The sequence below is a fragment of the Desarmillaria tabescens genome, assembly GCF_030435595.1.
Source record: "Desarmillaria tabescens strain CCBAS 213 chromosome Unknown EV420scaffold_10, whole genome shotgun sequence".
NCBI lineage: Eukaryota > Fungi > Basidiomycota > Agaricomycetes > Agaricales > Physalacriaceae > Desarmillaria > Desarmillaria tabescens.
In genome coordinates this window covers 674,422-689,245 of record NW_026848309.1, presented here as the reverse complement: position 1 = coordinate 689,245, position 14,824 = coordinate 674,422, and the positions used below count along the sequence as shown (strand labels likewise).

The window sequence follows — 14,824 nt, the reverse complement described above, 5'->3', positions numbered from 1 at the left end:
GCTTTAATTTGGATGGAAAAATACCAATTGCCCGTCCATCTAGAGTGAGATTGTGCATTAGGCTGCAGCCAAGGAAAACATGTACATAGCAGTGTGTCCGTAGTACATATGTGAAGTATTTTACTATTTGGCATTGTAGACGCCATCAAATTTATTAACCTCACCTTAACTCACTCGTTGACCAAATCCAATTGTACTCAACAATGACTACAAGGTAAGCGTTGCAACAGACGAAACAACTGCATATGTACTCACAAGGATGTTCAGGAATATAGAAATTTTTGAAGGATCGGAGTCGTTCACAGATGGGGAGAAAGGTGCGTATGTTCTTTTAGACTCGAATTCAAGTGGGTCATATCCCCTATGCATTGCAGATGGCGTTTCATGTTTAGGATCGCGTATGAAGGGAAATACGAGGAGCGTAGACAACGAGGACATCCAACTCAACGAGACGGAGAACTTTGCCTTTAAGAGAGCGTGTACAGTGGGCAGCACGCTGACAGTCAACGGCAATGATACACGGGTTCACGAATGATGGCTGGAATTTCTTGGTGGAGATGTGAGTCGTGGCATTTTTCGAGGCAGGGAATATGCAACTGGAAGGGGAGCCGTATATGCTAGTCGACAACGTAAAGATGACGGTGGAAATGAGAGCATTGGATTGCGAGGGATGGACTGGCCGACTTTGCTTTCCGAAGACGTCATATCCACGCTCTTTGGAGAGTTGGGACAACATTCTCATCGACAAGCAATATACGTTGGAGGGATCAACGACAAGATGTCAGATAGCAGAAACACCAAGGACAATGTCGACGCAACAGCACACGAAGAGGAGTTCGCATTACGATGCAGGGCAGTTTTTGTGGGGCATATTGACGAGCCCAACGGTGCATTGCATCAGTACGAGAAGGAGACAAAACCCATTTGGAACGAACACAGTACGGATAATAAGGGAGACCGTACACACGTCCACGCTGCAGACGTGTTTACCACTGTCAGAAATAGGAACGAAACCTCTGAAGGCGAATCAGACATCAATTTAGAAGGAGGCGTTCATCAAAATGGTGAGCGTTCTCAACAGCTTCTCAAGATTTGATTAACGGGTGTAGACTATGATTTATCGGCAGTCTTATACCTAAAGTACGACAGTTTCGAGGGCAGTGAGTTCAATATTTGACAGGTGGAAGTTAGCATTGTAAACGGACCGACGAAAAGAATCTGAGATCTCGCAATGATGAAATGAACGTTGAATTCACTACCGTCCAAAATAAAATTTTAAAAAAGTTGCCATTACATATTTTTACAGACTATAATAAATAAAAGACACAAGTACAGCAATGGTTGTGTGGCTTAACTGGTTAAAGCCAGAGTGTGGCTATGCTACGGCTTACGAGTCTGCCAGTTTGATTCTTGATGGGTACGTTTTTTTTCCCTGTTGAATCACCGTGAAATTATTCGAAATTCGACCGAGTATACACTGTATAGAAGCGCACAGCACTGCTGGGGCGTGCCTGGTCTTTTGACCCGAAAACCAGCATGCAAAAACTGGTACTATTTTGGACATGTCTTTGGCCCAGAAGATTTGGTGCGAAAAGACCATGTCAAATATAGCGCACTTTGTACTTAATTTTTTGTATCTGTATTTCAACCGAAAAAGAGCAAATGGAAAACATGCAGTCTTTGGACAGATCTTCGATCCAGTGGTCTTTGGAAACCAAAAACCTCCGATCTGATTACTGGTCTTTGGTTTGGTCTTTGGAACTGGTCTTTTGGGCAAAAAGACCAGAGGAACAAAGGAAAGAACAAAGGAAGTGATCCAAAGACCAATACAAAAACCGATCAAAAGACCGAACCAAAAACCAGTAATCAGATCGGAGGTTTTTGGTTTCCAAAGACCACTGGATCGAAGATCTGTCCAAAGACCGCATGTTTTCCATTTGCTCTTTTTCGGTTGAAATACAGATACAAAAAATTAAGTACAAAGTGCGCTATATTTGACATGGTCTTTTCGCACCAAATCTTCTGGGCCAAAGACATGTCCAAAACAGTACCGGTTTTTGCATGCTGGTTTTCGGGTCAAAAGACCGGCACACCCCAGCAGTGCAGAGGACGGATAGTCGAAAAATACATGCAAGGGTCAGGTATAAATCGTTTTCAACTACGGAAGCCCGCCGGCCGTATCGACTTATTAGGTATGTCGGAGTATGTTTACATATATTTGCCCATCACAACTTTCGGCGACAAAGTGAACGGACGTGGGTAGACCTTGCTATCCAGCAAGGTAACTTGTATACCGGGAACGGCCAGGCCAAACATCGTTCCTCTAGACCAAATTGAACTCAACCTACCTTCCTCAAACGAATGAGTTGCCACCTCCTCATCTTCGGGGTCCACCTTGTGCCAGACCGATTAGATAGGATCGGGATGTATGAGGGTATAAAGGCATCTCCTTTGTATCTCCTAGGCTCCGAACGAAGTCAAGTATTTCCTCTGCAGTCTGAGGGCGAGAAGATGCAGACACGTCTTTCAACAGTGAATGCGGCTCTTCGCAGAGATCATCAAAGCGCAAACCGCCGATTCCCCGATACTTCAGGAAGAAGCACTCGCCGCAGTTCTGTTTAAACGCGGGATTTTGGGCTGATCCGAACGGATCACAAGCTTCTTTCAACGTACGGTGAAAATGCCAGAAGTCGTCCTCAAAGAAGTAGGACGGTGTGAGGTCGGTAACGCCTGCAATAAAGAATAGCATAATTATGGGCTTTTTCTGTCAATGCACATCGTACCTCCGAACCACCACGCTTGGGGCATCTCTGATGTGCTCGTTCCTGGCCTAACGATCTCAAAATAACGGTAATTGGCGTGGGCACTGGGCACATTGGGGTTTCGTGGATGAATGATAAGACTGATACCGGCAGCAAAGAACGGCACATTGGAGCTGATATCTGTTGAATATCTGACAGATGGATGCTCCACAGCCGTCTTTTGGATGGAAGATAAAGGTAAGTCGCCATGCATCATGGATATGTTCACAGCTGCTTTCTCGAGGATGCAGGTGGCTGATGGTGATGAAAAGGCGCATGCTCGCCCTCGGCCGCCTTCATCTTGAGTCCAATTGGCGATGTCGAATGGAGGGGTGCTACGATCCAATTCTTGCAGGATGCTGACATTCTTGCTCTGGAAATTTTCAATACAATGACCCGCTCGCGCGTCAGGAGGATCCATAGTAGTGATTCTTCGAAACCAATCTAATTGAAGCTGTGCATGTGAAGTCTGCAACAACTCACCAGGGAGGAAAAAGTTCAGTGACAAGGATGGTCAATATTGATCATGATTCGAAGTGATTTAGACTGCTAACATATATCTCAGGGCTTGCTCAGGGCCGCAGTAGGTGTTTCGTGTGTTTTTGTGTTGCCTCGCATCTCGGTACTTTTCTTTCTTAATGAACCTTCGGCATTTTTCTAGCTTATGGCGACTCTTCTCTACACCCTTATAAGGGTCTGTTCTTCAATCCTTCATATCTCTGACATATTATCAGAGATTTCAAAATGGTCGAGTGGGACGTCTCCTTACTCCCCGGGACGTTGGAATTACCTCCTCCTGGCATCAACTACATTGCTATTGTCCAACCGACTCTGACAAGCATTCTCATCGTGCATTCCTTTACGGCCATGCTCGTACCCCTCCTGATTGCCCTGATGTACCTATCCACTCTGCGAGGACGTCGCAAGCCAATATTCATATTGAATATTATCACTATATCTTTGGCTTTCACCACCGGTGTGCTACTAGACTACCGTGGGGTAAGTTATCGAATTATCTCAACGCCACTTCTGGTAAGACTGACTTAAGTCCAGATCCGCACCATTCTATCTCCTGACAACCCCCCAGGGATGGCTTATGATCTCGTCGTGGGCGTCTTTGGCTCCGGTCAATACATTTTAATCGACGCTATCATTCTCCTTCGTTCGCTGGCCGTTTATCCTCCTGCATACATAGGCATGAGGAGATGGGTAGCACTCATTACGCTATCTGTCCTCCCGAAGATCGCGCGCGTAATTAATCTCTTTGTTTTTATCAGCGTCCTTGTCGATGTTACTAGGAACCCAGTGACTGCGAGTCTCTGGGTATCTCAGATGTGGTTACAAGCACCCTACCCGAAGGTTGAATCGTGATTGATAATATGTAAGAACAGCTCGGTTGTATTCCGAAATCCGTCTCGATTTATCCTTTGCTAGGTATGCTTCCATTTTTTTCCTCTGGAGACTGGTATTGCGGAGTAGAGAAAGTAGGTCGCCGAGTCCATCAATGATATCTTCATCAACGAGTAAGTGATTCCAGCTCCGTCAGACAACGACGAAGCAGTCATTGACATCTGATATATTCAGTATCATTCGCTGAACGCCTCAAGATTCTCTTTTGGATTGCTACCACGATTTCGTCGTTCCGACATTGTTATCTACGGTTCAGATCATCATTATATACTACCGGGGAGTTACATACGTTGCTATCAATGACGTTGTGCTTGCAAAAGCACCGACCGCCGTTGTTCTCATTATATTTGCCCCCGTCTGGGCTGGCTCGCCACATTAGCGAAGGGCCACCGAAGCGTCGAGGCAAACAGGAGATTCTTCGGAGCAGAAAGGGGTCCCCTCAGCTATCATCTTTTATCCGCGCCTGCGAAGCTTGACTGAGAGTGGCATTGATGAGGTCTCCTCTGCAGAAGGCTCGTCAGAATGCATATTTCAGAAGAGTTATGCTAAGCAGACTCACATTTCATACAAATCTGCAGCTGGATTCTGATGTTACGGGGTGGTATTGAATATTTATGAATCACAATCTTGTTTCTTCCGGGAGAAGGATCCGTTCTAGTAGCTGCCAAGCGTTAGAGACTCGTGGTATTTTACGTATTCGGTGCATTTTGATACACTTAAAAGGCGTTATGTAGTACAGTCAGACGGAAGAAATACAAGATGAACACACCGAACAGTGTGGAATCACATAATTACTAGATACTTAAAGTATAATGAAGCGTACGTAACACATAGCTGGTTGGTATGATAGATATTTGATTCAATACAATGACGTCCGTGTTGCTATAGTCTTTATCGGGCTTTTCACTCCCTTACAAAATGAAGCGTAGATTCGTATCCTAGAAGGAATTCAATGACCAAGAGGTGGAGAATAAGGCAGGAGAGCTCACTATGTGATGAGAACTACCGAGTTGAGGTTTCTGACTGTACTTCGGATGGAGAATTGTTCTATGAAGATGAATCAAAGGAGTCAGCGAGAGAAGTTCATTAGAGAGCGTGCGACTTGCTAACCTGATTGATCGAAGCAGCTGTTGATAAGATTGTTCGGGATTCTTCCTGAGTGATGTGATGAAGGCCTGGCGCCTCGGATCAGGACAACTTTGCCAAGCATAAATCAAATCGCTCACATAGCTCATGGCGCCAACAGCTACGCCACCTTGGAAGGTGTCTGCACTTGTTTGACCATCTTTACTCCCCGACCAGGATATCTATGCAAAATTATACACTATTCTGCTTCGACGAAGGAAATAGGCCTTACCACATCAGCAGACGTGGATTTGAGTTTTCTCCACTTCTTGGAAACTTGCTCTCCTTTCAATCGACCGTCAGAACCGTACTTCAGCCGCGTCAATCAGCCTCTGGGGGAAATAGCGCAATACTGTCATGTACTCACAATATAAGGTAAATCTGGGGAAGTAAAGGAATAAGAACAATCTTTGACGCCAGCATATACACATACCCAAGGCAGTTCCGGAATGACAACACTAAACGATCACAATGACTCATCAGCAGATAAATATTGAGGATTCTCTGGCTTACATCGAACAGAGCCTGAATTTCAATGAATCCGTGCTTTGATTTCTCAAAAAAGATGCACATACCGTCAGACGACACCCGGCTGGAAGAGGCTTGACCATGATTGAATGCATTTCCTGTGCGAATAATAAGTAACCAAATGAAAATCCAGAGCATTCCGCATTCACGTCATCAATAATCTGTCCCCGACGCTTGAAGTCGACCGGAAAAATGACTATAAAGGATGGTCAGAGGAATGTGCAAGGTCTGGACAGAATTGAGCATACCTTCATCATAACCATCAACTTCATCTCCGTCCTGGTCTTTCGTTTGTCCGCCATGTCCGGAATCTAACAGCAAAGAATGAGAAAGCGGAAACTGATTAATCTTTAGTGGTATTACAGTGGAAGAAGAGCGAGTCGTGTGGTTGAGCGTTCTTGACAAGCCAGCGCATTCCGTCGAGCATGTTCTTCCTTGTTGGCTGGGAACGAGGATTGGTGCTATCATCGGTAAGCATTACAATATCTTCAGGCTTGTATCCCCAGTGATCTGTGTTGTTCGTAAGGTCAGCATCCAAAAAGAAGACTATAAATTGAACTGACGCATTAAGAAGTCGCGTATATGTCTAGCATCATTAATGCATCCTTTGAGCTCATGGGGTTGTCCGCGATAATTAATTCCGATCTAATCGCTCAAGGTCAGCGCTTAAAAATCATATTGTAGGGGAATGCTTACACAGAGCGCCTTTTTACGTCCGGTACACTTGGAATATTTGAAGCACTGATGCTGTGAAGGTTGCGAGGGTTGAGTAGGCTGAGCGGCGGGAGTGGTGGATGCAGGACGCGGGCGACTGCTATGGCTGCTTTGGTGATGATGATGACGCGGACTGCTAACAATGATATGTTGACTACCGTTATGGGACACACGAGCAGGGCGCTCGGGGTTGGAATGATGCCGGTGGTGACTGCTGCTACTACTACGGTGGTAGTGATGATGATAATGTTCTTCACGGCTACTGAGAGCTCTAGGTGCCTCGGGGGGCACATTCATGCTAGAACGATGAATTATTACACTTTTCAAGTGGCTCATCAAGAGTCCGGACTTACTCTGGGACAGTGCTGTATGACTTGTATTGAGCGCATTACAGGAAGACAGTGTCAACGCTAGACTTACAGAAAATGGGAACTGACAGGGGGTGGAGCCGAGTTATAAGATGAGGCGGCAGAGTACGGGTCATGGTAAGGAGAGCTTGGAAATGCAACAGGTTCGCCATAGCCGGGCTGACCATATGCACTACTTACCCGTCATTGACCTTTGTTCCGCGTTGCAAAATGATTAGCACTCACGCGGCAGGATACCTGCATGGTTTTTCTTTACATCAAGTCAAGTCAACTGAACGGATTTCTGTACTCACGTAGCAGATGGCATGCCATACGCCGATGGTTGAGGTTGATGATACGGACTGCCAGGTGGAGGGGGGCCGTTCGCATCAGAAAAATCCCACATCATCTTCGCAAAAAGCAAGTGACACAAAAAGAGAGGCAGAAACTAGGATGTTGTCACAAAAAACAGCCTTTGGTACGATGGTGATGGTAAGAGGAAGAGTGGTCAGCTGGCTGTGCGAAGATCAACGCCAGATCAATCAGATTCGAAATTTGGCCGACCAGTGACCGGCCCTCCATTCCGGCTGCTCTCTGAGGTCCGGTGTCTCTTTTCACTCGGATCCTGGCGCTCAACGTCGTCTAGCAGTTTACCTGAGCGCGCCGTTTTAGTATCCCCCACTTTAGCACGGAATTCCCGATAAAGTCCTCTGACACATTACTAGGTAAAAACTGGTAAAAATGACCGCCAATATGACGCGGAACAGGCCTCGAGTCGGAGATCGTGTCCGATCATGATCGACCTGATTATATTCTTCTTCCTGCTGTTAATACTATCCTTATCTGGGCTCTATTGTGCAAAATGATACAGAAAAGAAGTCTACTAATATACATGGAGGAGCGCCCCAAAAGCCTTCAAATTGAACCAGTACAAATTTAGTTGTTTCCTTGCTTCGCCAGAACCAAGCAGGTTCTAGTCGGAATGTAGACCTAAAGTCGATGAATTGGTCCAGCAGCTCAAGAACAGAACATGCCAGAAACATACCTGAAGCCAGTTCTTCCTATTGTTCCATTCCATGGGAGTGGTAAAGTATTCCCCACCTAACTTGACGTTGTCGAAACCGCCGAACCGCACTTCATCACTTGACAAAATCACACTGTACTTCCCCGCTTCATCTACCCCAACTCGATAGTCCGTGAAACTCTGCGTCGGATGGAAGTTGAATATGAAAAGCAGACCCGCACGCTCGTATACAATCACTTTATCGACCTCGTGTTTTAGGGAGACGTACGCCTGGCACACCCGTCATCAAAAGCATCTCGTACCATCTGACTGACAGTCCTTACCGGTTGAGCAGAAAGCCAGCTATACTTCTCGTCTGCATGATTCATTGCGCTGTCAAAGTTATTGAGGTACTTGTACCGAAGTAAAGGGTCGTCAACCACGTTCCACTGGCGGCGTGCATAGTGGAATGAGTTGCCGTTACCCTCTCTGGGGAAGTCGAGCCACTTTATCACATCAGCTCAGTTACGCTCGATGTGAAAATTTATGGACGTACTTCGGGATGTCCAAATTCATTCCCCTCAAAATTCAGGTACCCTTCGCCGCCCAGAGAGTGTGTCAGAAATCTACGAAGCGGTTCATTTTCACACTGATGATACAATAGGAACTCCGCGGGACATACCGAATCATCTTATGAAGCGCGATGCCCCGAGATATGACAGGCGTCATCGGTGTCAAGTCCGACATATGAGTATCTGAGTTACACATTAGATCATCTTGACTTTGAAGCATTCTTGGGACGTACACATTTCTTTATCCATCAACCAAAACGCGAGGGTTTTGTCTCCCACGAGGGCCTGGTCATGGCTCTCACAGTACGCCACGCTTTTTTCACCAAACCTCCGGTTCGTAAGAATATGCACAATGTCACCCATACCCCACTCGTCGTCCGTTTTGTGTTTCAATAACTTGATCCACATGTCCGGAATAGCCATGGATAGGCGATAATCGAATCCGACACCACCTTTGTTTACAGGGATACAAAGCAAAGGCATCCCGGAAACATCCTCGGCTATAGTGATGACTTTCGGGTATAACGAGTGCATGGCGTCGTTTGCCTGGAAAGGGTTAATATTGTCTTCAAAGACAATTTAAGCACACATACCAGCATGAGATAGACAATCGCTTCAAGATCAGCAGAGTCGCCGAAATATTCGTGGTATCCGCCCGAGAACCCAGCTCCTATTCCATGGTGCGTATACATCATGCTAGTCACGCCATCAAACCGGAATCCGTCGAACTGATATTCCTCCACGTAGAATCTAAGATTGCTCAAGAGGAATCGCAACACCTCATGATTGCCGTAGTTGAAGAGACGGCTATCCCAAAGGTCGTGTCGGCCCTTGCCTCCCTCATGGAAGTACAAATGATCAGTTCCATCGAATTCGTTTATCCCGTCAAGGACGTTGTTGCAAGCATGGGAATGAACAATGTCAAGGAGAACAGTCAGACCCATGCCATGTGCCGTGTCAATAAGCTCCTTCAGCTCCTCTGGAGTTCCGTATCGTGAGCTTATTGCGAAGAAGCTTGTCACCTGGTAGCCGAAGGCTAAAAAAATGCGTCAACTGGGAGCCATAGATGTATGTGGCAGAATGACGTACACGCGTAGTAGGCATGCTCCATGATGGCCATCAATTGAATGACATTGTAACCAAGATTTTTAATGCGTTGCAAAACATTCGCCGTAAATTCTTTGTACGTCCCTACCCTAGGTTCGGAAGTCGAGATGCCAACGTGCGATTCGTAGATTCTTGCATCTTTCGGGTAGGGTGGACGAGGGTTTTTGAACTTGTACTTCTCAGATTCGGGCGGATTCCAGAAGCGCGCATCATAAACAGGTGAAACGCTGAGTTCCTGAGTGACGCGTTTGATCCATGCTGGAATGCGTTCTACACGTTCTCCTGATGGAAGAATCATCGAAATCTGATGAAACATCAGCATATATGCGAGAGTTAAGGATAAGATGCGGTGCTTACCTTGATCTTGGAATCGTGTGGAATGGCGCAGATACCTGGCGACGACGGAGGCACTGCAATCTCCCAAACACCAAACTGGTTTTTTTTCATAGGGTGTGATGTCCTGTTCCAGTCATCTAGAAGAGTATCAACAAGATCGCAATCTATCACAGACTGCGTACTCACTAAAGTCGCCAATAAAAAATGCCTCCTGTGCATTTGGAGCCCATTCTCTGTAGACGACTTCTCCACTGGATCCAACGTTCAACCCAAATTTCAGGTATCCTTTGGTGAAACTGTCATATCCTCCTTCGTGTTGTTCGATATCGTCCTTGACCTTTCTGAACAAATCATGTCTTTTCACGATATGGTCGACGTTTGGTTTTAGATAGCCATCAACAGCCACGACGGCCTCAGGTGAAAGACGCTTTTCAGGCATGAGAAGAGAAAATGATTCGAGGTGGTGGTGGTAGTGGGCAAGGGAAGAGATGCAACCTTTCGAAACCTCCAAATCGCTATGACGTAGTTAATGATCGCAACCTACACCGCCACCGAGATAAGTATTCGAGACTGTAGTTACCATCACACAAGGAGAGCTACGGACAGCCGCCGTTGCGTTCTATGATCAATATAGAAAGGTTATATTTGTGGGATCCGTATTGAAGACTCGTAGCGTTTCGCTTGTCCTTAAGGCAGCTTCCGGGTGTCCATGTTGGTCGATGGCGCATAACAGTGAACTTTGGTGAACTCGAAGTGCAAGGTTAAGATATCCGTTCAGAATAATGTGCACGTTTTCAAGGTAGCTGGTTATGCTGAGCGCTTGAATAATGATACGTTGGACCCAGCCAGCGTTGTTCAGGTCTGAGTAATACATCTTGGTTCCGTCGGGATATCCGGACAGGGGCCTCTGCTTACTGTCGCTGCCTCCAAGCAATAAAAACCAGACGTTGTTCAAGAATATGTCTGTCGACCTAACACCTTCTTCATGACACTTCCACTGCGTCTAAGAATCGGACAGCCTACCGTCCCTGCCCTTCCCAATTCACTCACGTTCGACGGAAAGACTGCACTCGTTACCGGTGCTAATAGTGGACTGGGTCTTGCCACATGCCTCCGTCTCCTGCAACATCGTCTCCCTCGGCTCATAATCGGTGTCAGAAGCAGAGACAAAGGCGGAGCCACTAAGGCACAGCTTCTCGCTGACCCATTAGTTGCAGCGTTGGAACATCGGCCAGATATCCTCATCTACGAGCTGGACCTCGCGTCGCAGAAGTCTGTAGTCGAATTCGGAGAGGCCATTCGGAGAGATATACCCAAATTGGACCTTGCCGTCCTCAACGCGGGCGTATATCTCTTCGAATTGAAGTTATCACCCGAGACGCGTCGTGAGCTGACTTTCCAAGTCAACTACGTTTCCAATGCGCTCCTCGCAATCGCGCTCCTCCCCCTCCTCAAATCATCGTCCGTCCAATCAGATACGCCTTCTCGTCTATCCATCGTCGGATCAGAGATGGCGACAATCGTAAAGCCTATGAAGATCCCTGTCCAGTCTGCGGTATTCGACTTCATGGCTAGTAACGAGAATTACGACTCCAGTAATCGATACGCGCAATCCAAGCTCTTCGTGGATATGTTCGTTCAGCAGCTATCCAAACGCGTGGACCATAAGCAGGTGATCGTTAACTGCATGTGTCCAGGGGTAGTCATGACGAGACTTGCGAGGGAATCACCATGGTACTTGAAACCTTTTATGAGCGTATTCTATGTTATGAAAGGCGGAAGGACACCAGAAGTCGGGGCCAGGCTAGTCGTCAAGGCGTTAGCAGCCAGTCCCCAGAGCCACGGAAAGTTCATGGCGAACGATAAAGTGACACAGTGAGTTTAGTGCACTATTAGAGATAATCGATAACCGGCTAATAAGACGTCCAGAGTTCCTCTCATGGAAACTGAGGATGGCTTTCATATTGAAGCGAAGCTATGGAAGGAAACCTTTGACGTTGCCGAAAAGATTATACCGGGAAGTACCTATCCTTTGTCGAAATAGAGGATCGTAGTCGAAATATCATGCATTTCATTTAGCTAGAAAAGCCATAGTAGTTATCGGCGGCGGTGAATGTAATTTTGGCTTCGCATCAGCTTGAGGGTGTTGGATGATGGCATCATAATCATCGTGAGAAAATGCTGAGTTCTCACGACTGAGTCGCGTCATCACGTGGCATGGGTAAACTTAAACTTTGCTTCCTCGTTTGCCGAGCTATTACTCCTCGTCGCTCATATTTTGTAAACACCAGACCAATTCCTCGGCGTACGGTATGCATCGACAATCTCCCTGGCAACTATGACGTTACCAATATCATCCGAACGGTCTACGCTAGCCCGGTGGAGAAGATAGTTGCAGAACGGGACCATCTACTGGTTCAATTCTTTGGCAACTACCTGGCCGAACAGTGTATACAGAACTGTAATAACCGTCATCATTTGTCGCTTAGGTTGGATGAAACCCTTTCACCCCCCTTACATGCTGCAACAGTCGCGGCCATCGGGTACCTCAACCTGTCACACTTTCTCAAAGTCGACAATATTCCATTAGACGTCAACATTATGGAACACGAGTATTTGAAACGCATTTCCGAACAGAAAATCCTGGAATACTCCCGAATGCATTTCTTTCGAACTAGATCGAGCGTTGAATTATGCATGTTCGATATTGAAGAAGCCATCAATGTACGCGGGGCAGGATTCAACGATGTTTTATTCTAACCTAACTATGTAACTTAGATGGTCGAAGTCTTCAAAGGTCTGGCGGCTACAGAAACATCTTTCAGGGGAATACGGGTATCCTACACCAACGGCGATATTAAATCCATCTTCCCCGTATGGTACAAGGAGGATGACAAGGTCCATCCTCGGACAATAACCGTTGTAGTGACTCCCGAGACATATAAGCCTCTTCGAAGTTCTCTAACGGAGTTCGAGAGAACTAACCCGACCTTACTAAACGCAAGCACAAATCGGTAAGACAAACGCCTTTAAATTTAGGTATGCAACTTATGATTCTACCCGTAGACCATGCTATTACGCTTTGTTACGCATGACTCTGCCCAATTCTTCGGGAAGATGCTCCAATCCCGGTCGAATGAACTTGGCCTAAGGATCCCCTTCACATACGATAATCGCGCAGACTTCGTCTCTGACAATGTAATTACTGCCGTTGCCTTGGGCGCGCGACACACTATTATTCTTACTATCCCCATTGAGCGATTGGTAGAACAGAGCCAATACCATCTCTTGTTCAGGCAGTTCGGAAACATCTCTTATGTTTCTAAACGTGTCAGGTACATCTTCGTTCTACCTCCCTCTAAAGTATCCGTTGATACTCCTTGATCATTAGCGAATGCCTCCCTACGGCATCCATACGGGTTCAATTCGAAGATATACGCTCAGCACTGAAGGCCGTGTACCTACTTTCTTTGCTCGGGTACCAAAATGACATGTGTGTTCTCCTTCAAGGTTCTACCGTGTCATTTTTGGGGGCCCTGCACCTGCAACCCATTGCCATTGACTGTTAATGGCTGTTGACTTCGCTATCATCTCAAATTTGTGGTGTGTCCAGCAATAATCTGAGATGGACACTACGACCAGAATTTAAAAAACGGGAATGAGACCAACGCCGCATCACCGCTATGTCATCCCATACGTACAAGCAGTATCGCAACGACGAGTTTTGATTTTTTTAGCAGTGAAGTTCAACGTTGTTATGGGAAAACTAAAGTAATATCACTGGGATATAAAAGGTGGCTACATCATTTATGCAAGGCTATGAAGGTAAGTAGAATAAGCTATGGATACACAAGGGATCTTGATGAGTAGCATAAAGGTCATGAGGATAGAATATACAGTCCTGAGATAGAATAGAAAACGTCTGCTCAAACACGGTGCCTCCAGCTGTCGTCATCATCTGGGCCAAGCAAGACGCGAGGTGAAGGCTTTTTGGTGGTAGCTCGAGGACCAAGCATAACACCACCCGTGGCAACGCCGGTAGATCCACCGTTATAGAGGTAAGTCGTGACGACTCGCTTGGGTATTGGCGCCTGGCGGGGGAGATATGGCTTCGAGCGGGACTTGGAGGACCCCTTGGACGACACAGAGGTCATCGACTCATCCGATGCGGAGGAGAAACACGATGACGACGCAGTAGACTCCGCATCTGAGTCACAGTCCATATCTGCCTCTGCCTCGGGTAGACTGAGGTCCAGAAGGGTAGGTACGCAAATGGGTAGACGAGCGCGAACGCATGGTTTGGGTTTTGCCAAAGGTCGCTGGCGAGCGACGGAAGGAATGTTCGTTGGACTTAAGTCAGCATCCGCCTGCCAGAGGGTAATCATGCGGGTGGAAACGTGAGCATAGACGTGAAGGGGTGTAATGGTTATATGGATCGGCTGGTTGCCGAGCAGGAGCATCCACTGGGCCCACGGCAAGCCGGTAATGAGGCAAGCATTATAAATGGGACGTGGGGGGTGGACATATGGGATGAGTGACAGAGATTGCACTGAACGGAGAGATGTCATGAGCTGGAAGCGAATTTTCTGGACCGTTATGGGAGAACAGAAAGGAATAAGCGCGTCGGTAAGAAAAGAAACAACGGAGGAAATGGCGTTCATGTCGATGGCCTGCATAGCAGAATGGGGTGCTTTCTTGACGCAATGGTCATTTTATAGCACATTGACGGATAAATAGCAACCATTGTCGACAGCGCAACCATTGTGCAAGTACAAGAGTCGCATAAGCGTATTGTTGGCAGAGTCCATTGTTGCCTTTTTCGTTTGTTTGTACGTTTGCATCCTTTCCGGTCCGAAAGCCGGTTGCGCTTCCTCACAGGAA

At 46.7% G+C, this 14,824-nt stretch overlaps 7 protein-coding genes across 7 annotated transcripts; 3 read left to right on the top strand and 4 right to left on the bottom strand.

The window, feature by feature from the left end:
* Nucleotides 1-33: 33 nt before the first annotated feature.
* Nucleotides 34-1,815, top strand: EV420DRAFT_1746175 (uncharacterized protein; the record flags this gene model as incomplete). Its single annotated transcript, XM_060480156.1, is given in 9 exon segments — nucleotides 34-214; nucleotides 259-317; nucleotides 393-484; nucleotides 504-559; nucleotides 586-1,064; nucleotides 1,128-1,160; nucleotides 1,336-1,417; nucleotides 1,486-1,585; nucleotides 1,678-1,815. The coding sequence occupies 9 exon segments, from the start codon at nucleotides 204-206 to the stop codon at nucleotides 1,813-1,815; spliced, it is 1,050 nt and encodes a 349-aa protein (XP_060333577.1). The 5' UTR covers nucleotides 34-203.
* A 387-nt stretch (nucleotides 1,816-2,202) lies between these two features.
* Nucleotides 2,203-3,383, bottom strand: EV420DRAFT_132731 (coproporphyrinogen III oxidase). Its single transcript, XM_060468767.1, has 2 exons — nucleotides 2,784-3,383; nucleotides 2,203-2,730 (listed from the first exon to the last, which is right to left on the bottom strand). The coding sequence occupies exons 1-2, from the start codon at nucleotides 3,220-3,222 to the stop codon at nucleotides 2,378-2,380; spliced, it is 792 nt and encodes a 263-aa protein (XP_060333576.1). The 5' UTR covers nucleotides 3,223-3,383; the 3' UTR covers nucleotides 2,203-2,377.
* Nucleotides 3,384-3,545: 162 nt separating this feature from the next.
* On the top strand, nucleotides 3,546-4,172 carry EV420DRAFT_1477556 (uncharacterized protein; the record flags this gene model as incomplete). Its single annotated transcript, XM_060469424.1, has 2 exons — nucleotides 3,546-3,800; nucleotides 3,855-4,172. 2 exons carry the CDS (start codon nucleotides 3,546-3,548, stop codon nucleotides 4,170-4,172), a joined length of 573 nt encoding a protein of 190 aa, XP_060333575.1.
* A 760-nt stretch (nucleotides 4,173-4,932) lies between these two features.
* Nucleotides 4,933-7,437, bottom strand: EV420DRAFT_132701 (caspase domain-containing protein). The gene is made up of 18 exons (XM_060468766.1): nucleotides 7,240-7,437; nucleotides 7,172-7,183; nucleotides 6,999-7,118; nucleotides 6,932-6,943; nucleotides 6,561-6,876; nucleotides 6,428-6,509; nucleotides 6,228-6,374; nucleotides 6,113-6,175; nucleotides 6,014-6,060; nucleotides 5,912-5,962; nucleotides 5,850-5,861; nucleotides 5,770-5,794; nucleotides 5,704-5,717; nucleotides 5,569-5,646; nucleotides 5,438-5,518; nucleotides 5,322-5,386; nucleotides 5,201-5,258; nucleotides 4,933-5,149 (listed from the first exon to the last, which is right to left on the bottom strand). Exons 1-18 carry the CDS (start codon nucleotides 7,332-7,334, stop codon nucleotides 5,123-5,125), a joined length of 1,305 nt encoding a protein of 434 aa, XP_060333574.1. The 5' UTR covers nucleotides 7,335-7,437; the 3' UTR covers nucleotides 4,933-5,122.
* Nucleotides 7,438-7,682: 245 nt separating this feature from the next.
* On the bottom strand, nucleotides 7,683-10,496 carry EV420DRAFT_1527535 (glycoside hydrolase superfamily). The gene is made up of 10 exons (XM_060472459.1): nucleotides 10,130-10,496; nucleotides 9,965-10,080; nucleotides 9,590-9,911; nucleotides 9,094-9,536; nucleotides 8,734-9,046; nucleotides 8,611-8,683; nucleotides 8,485-8,554; nucleotides 8,273-8,434; nucleotides 7,971-8,219; nucleotides 7,683-7,915 (listed from the first exon to the last, which is right to left on the bottom strand). Exons 1-10 carry the CDS (start codon nucleotides 10,380-10,382, stop codon nucleotides 7,862-7,864), a joined length of 2,055 nt encoding a protein of 684 aa, XP_060333573.1. The 5' UTR covers nucleotides 10,383-10,496; the 3' UTR covers nucleotides 7,683-7,861.
* A 371-nt stretch (nucleotides 10,497-10,867) lies between these two features.
* Nucleotides 10,868-12,094, top strand: EV420DRAFT_1527532 (NAD-P-binding protein). Its single transcript, XM_060472458.1, has one exon. It carries the CDS (start codon nucleotides 10,929-10,931, stop codon nucleotides 11,820-11,822), a length of 894 nt encoding a protein of 297 aa, XP_060333572.1. The 5' UTR covers nucleotides 10,868-10,928; the 3' UTR covers nucleotides 11,823-12,094.
* A 1,388-nt stretch (nucleotides 12,095-13,482) lies between these two features.
* EV420DRAFT_132497 (uncharacterized protein) lies at nucleotides 13,483-14,817 on the bottom strand. The gene has a single exon (XM_060468729.1). It carries the CDS (start codon nucleotides 14,617-14,619, stop codon nucleotides 13,870-13,872), a length of 750 nt encoding a protein of 249 aa, XP_060333571.1. The 5' UTR covers nucleotides 14,620-14,817; the 3' UTR covers nucleotides 13,483-13,869.
* Nucleotides 14,818-14,824: the final 7 nt, after the last annotated feature.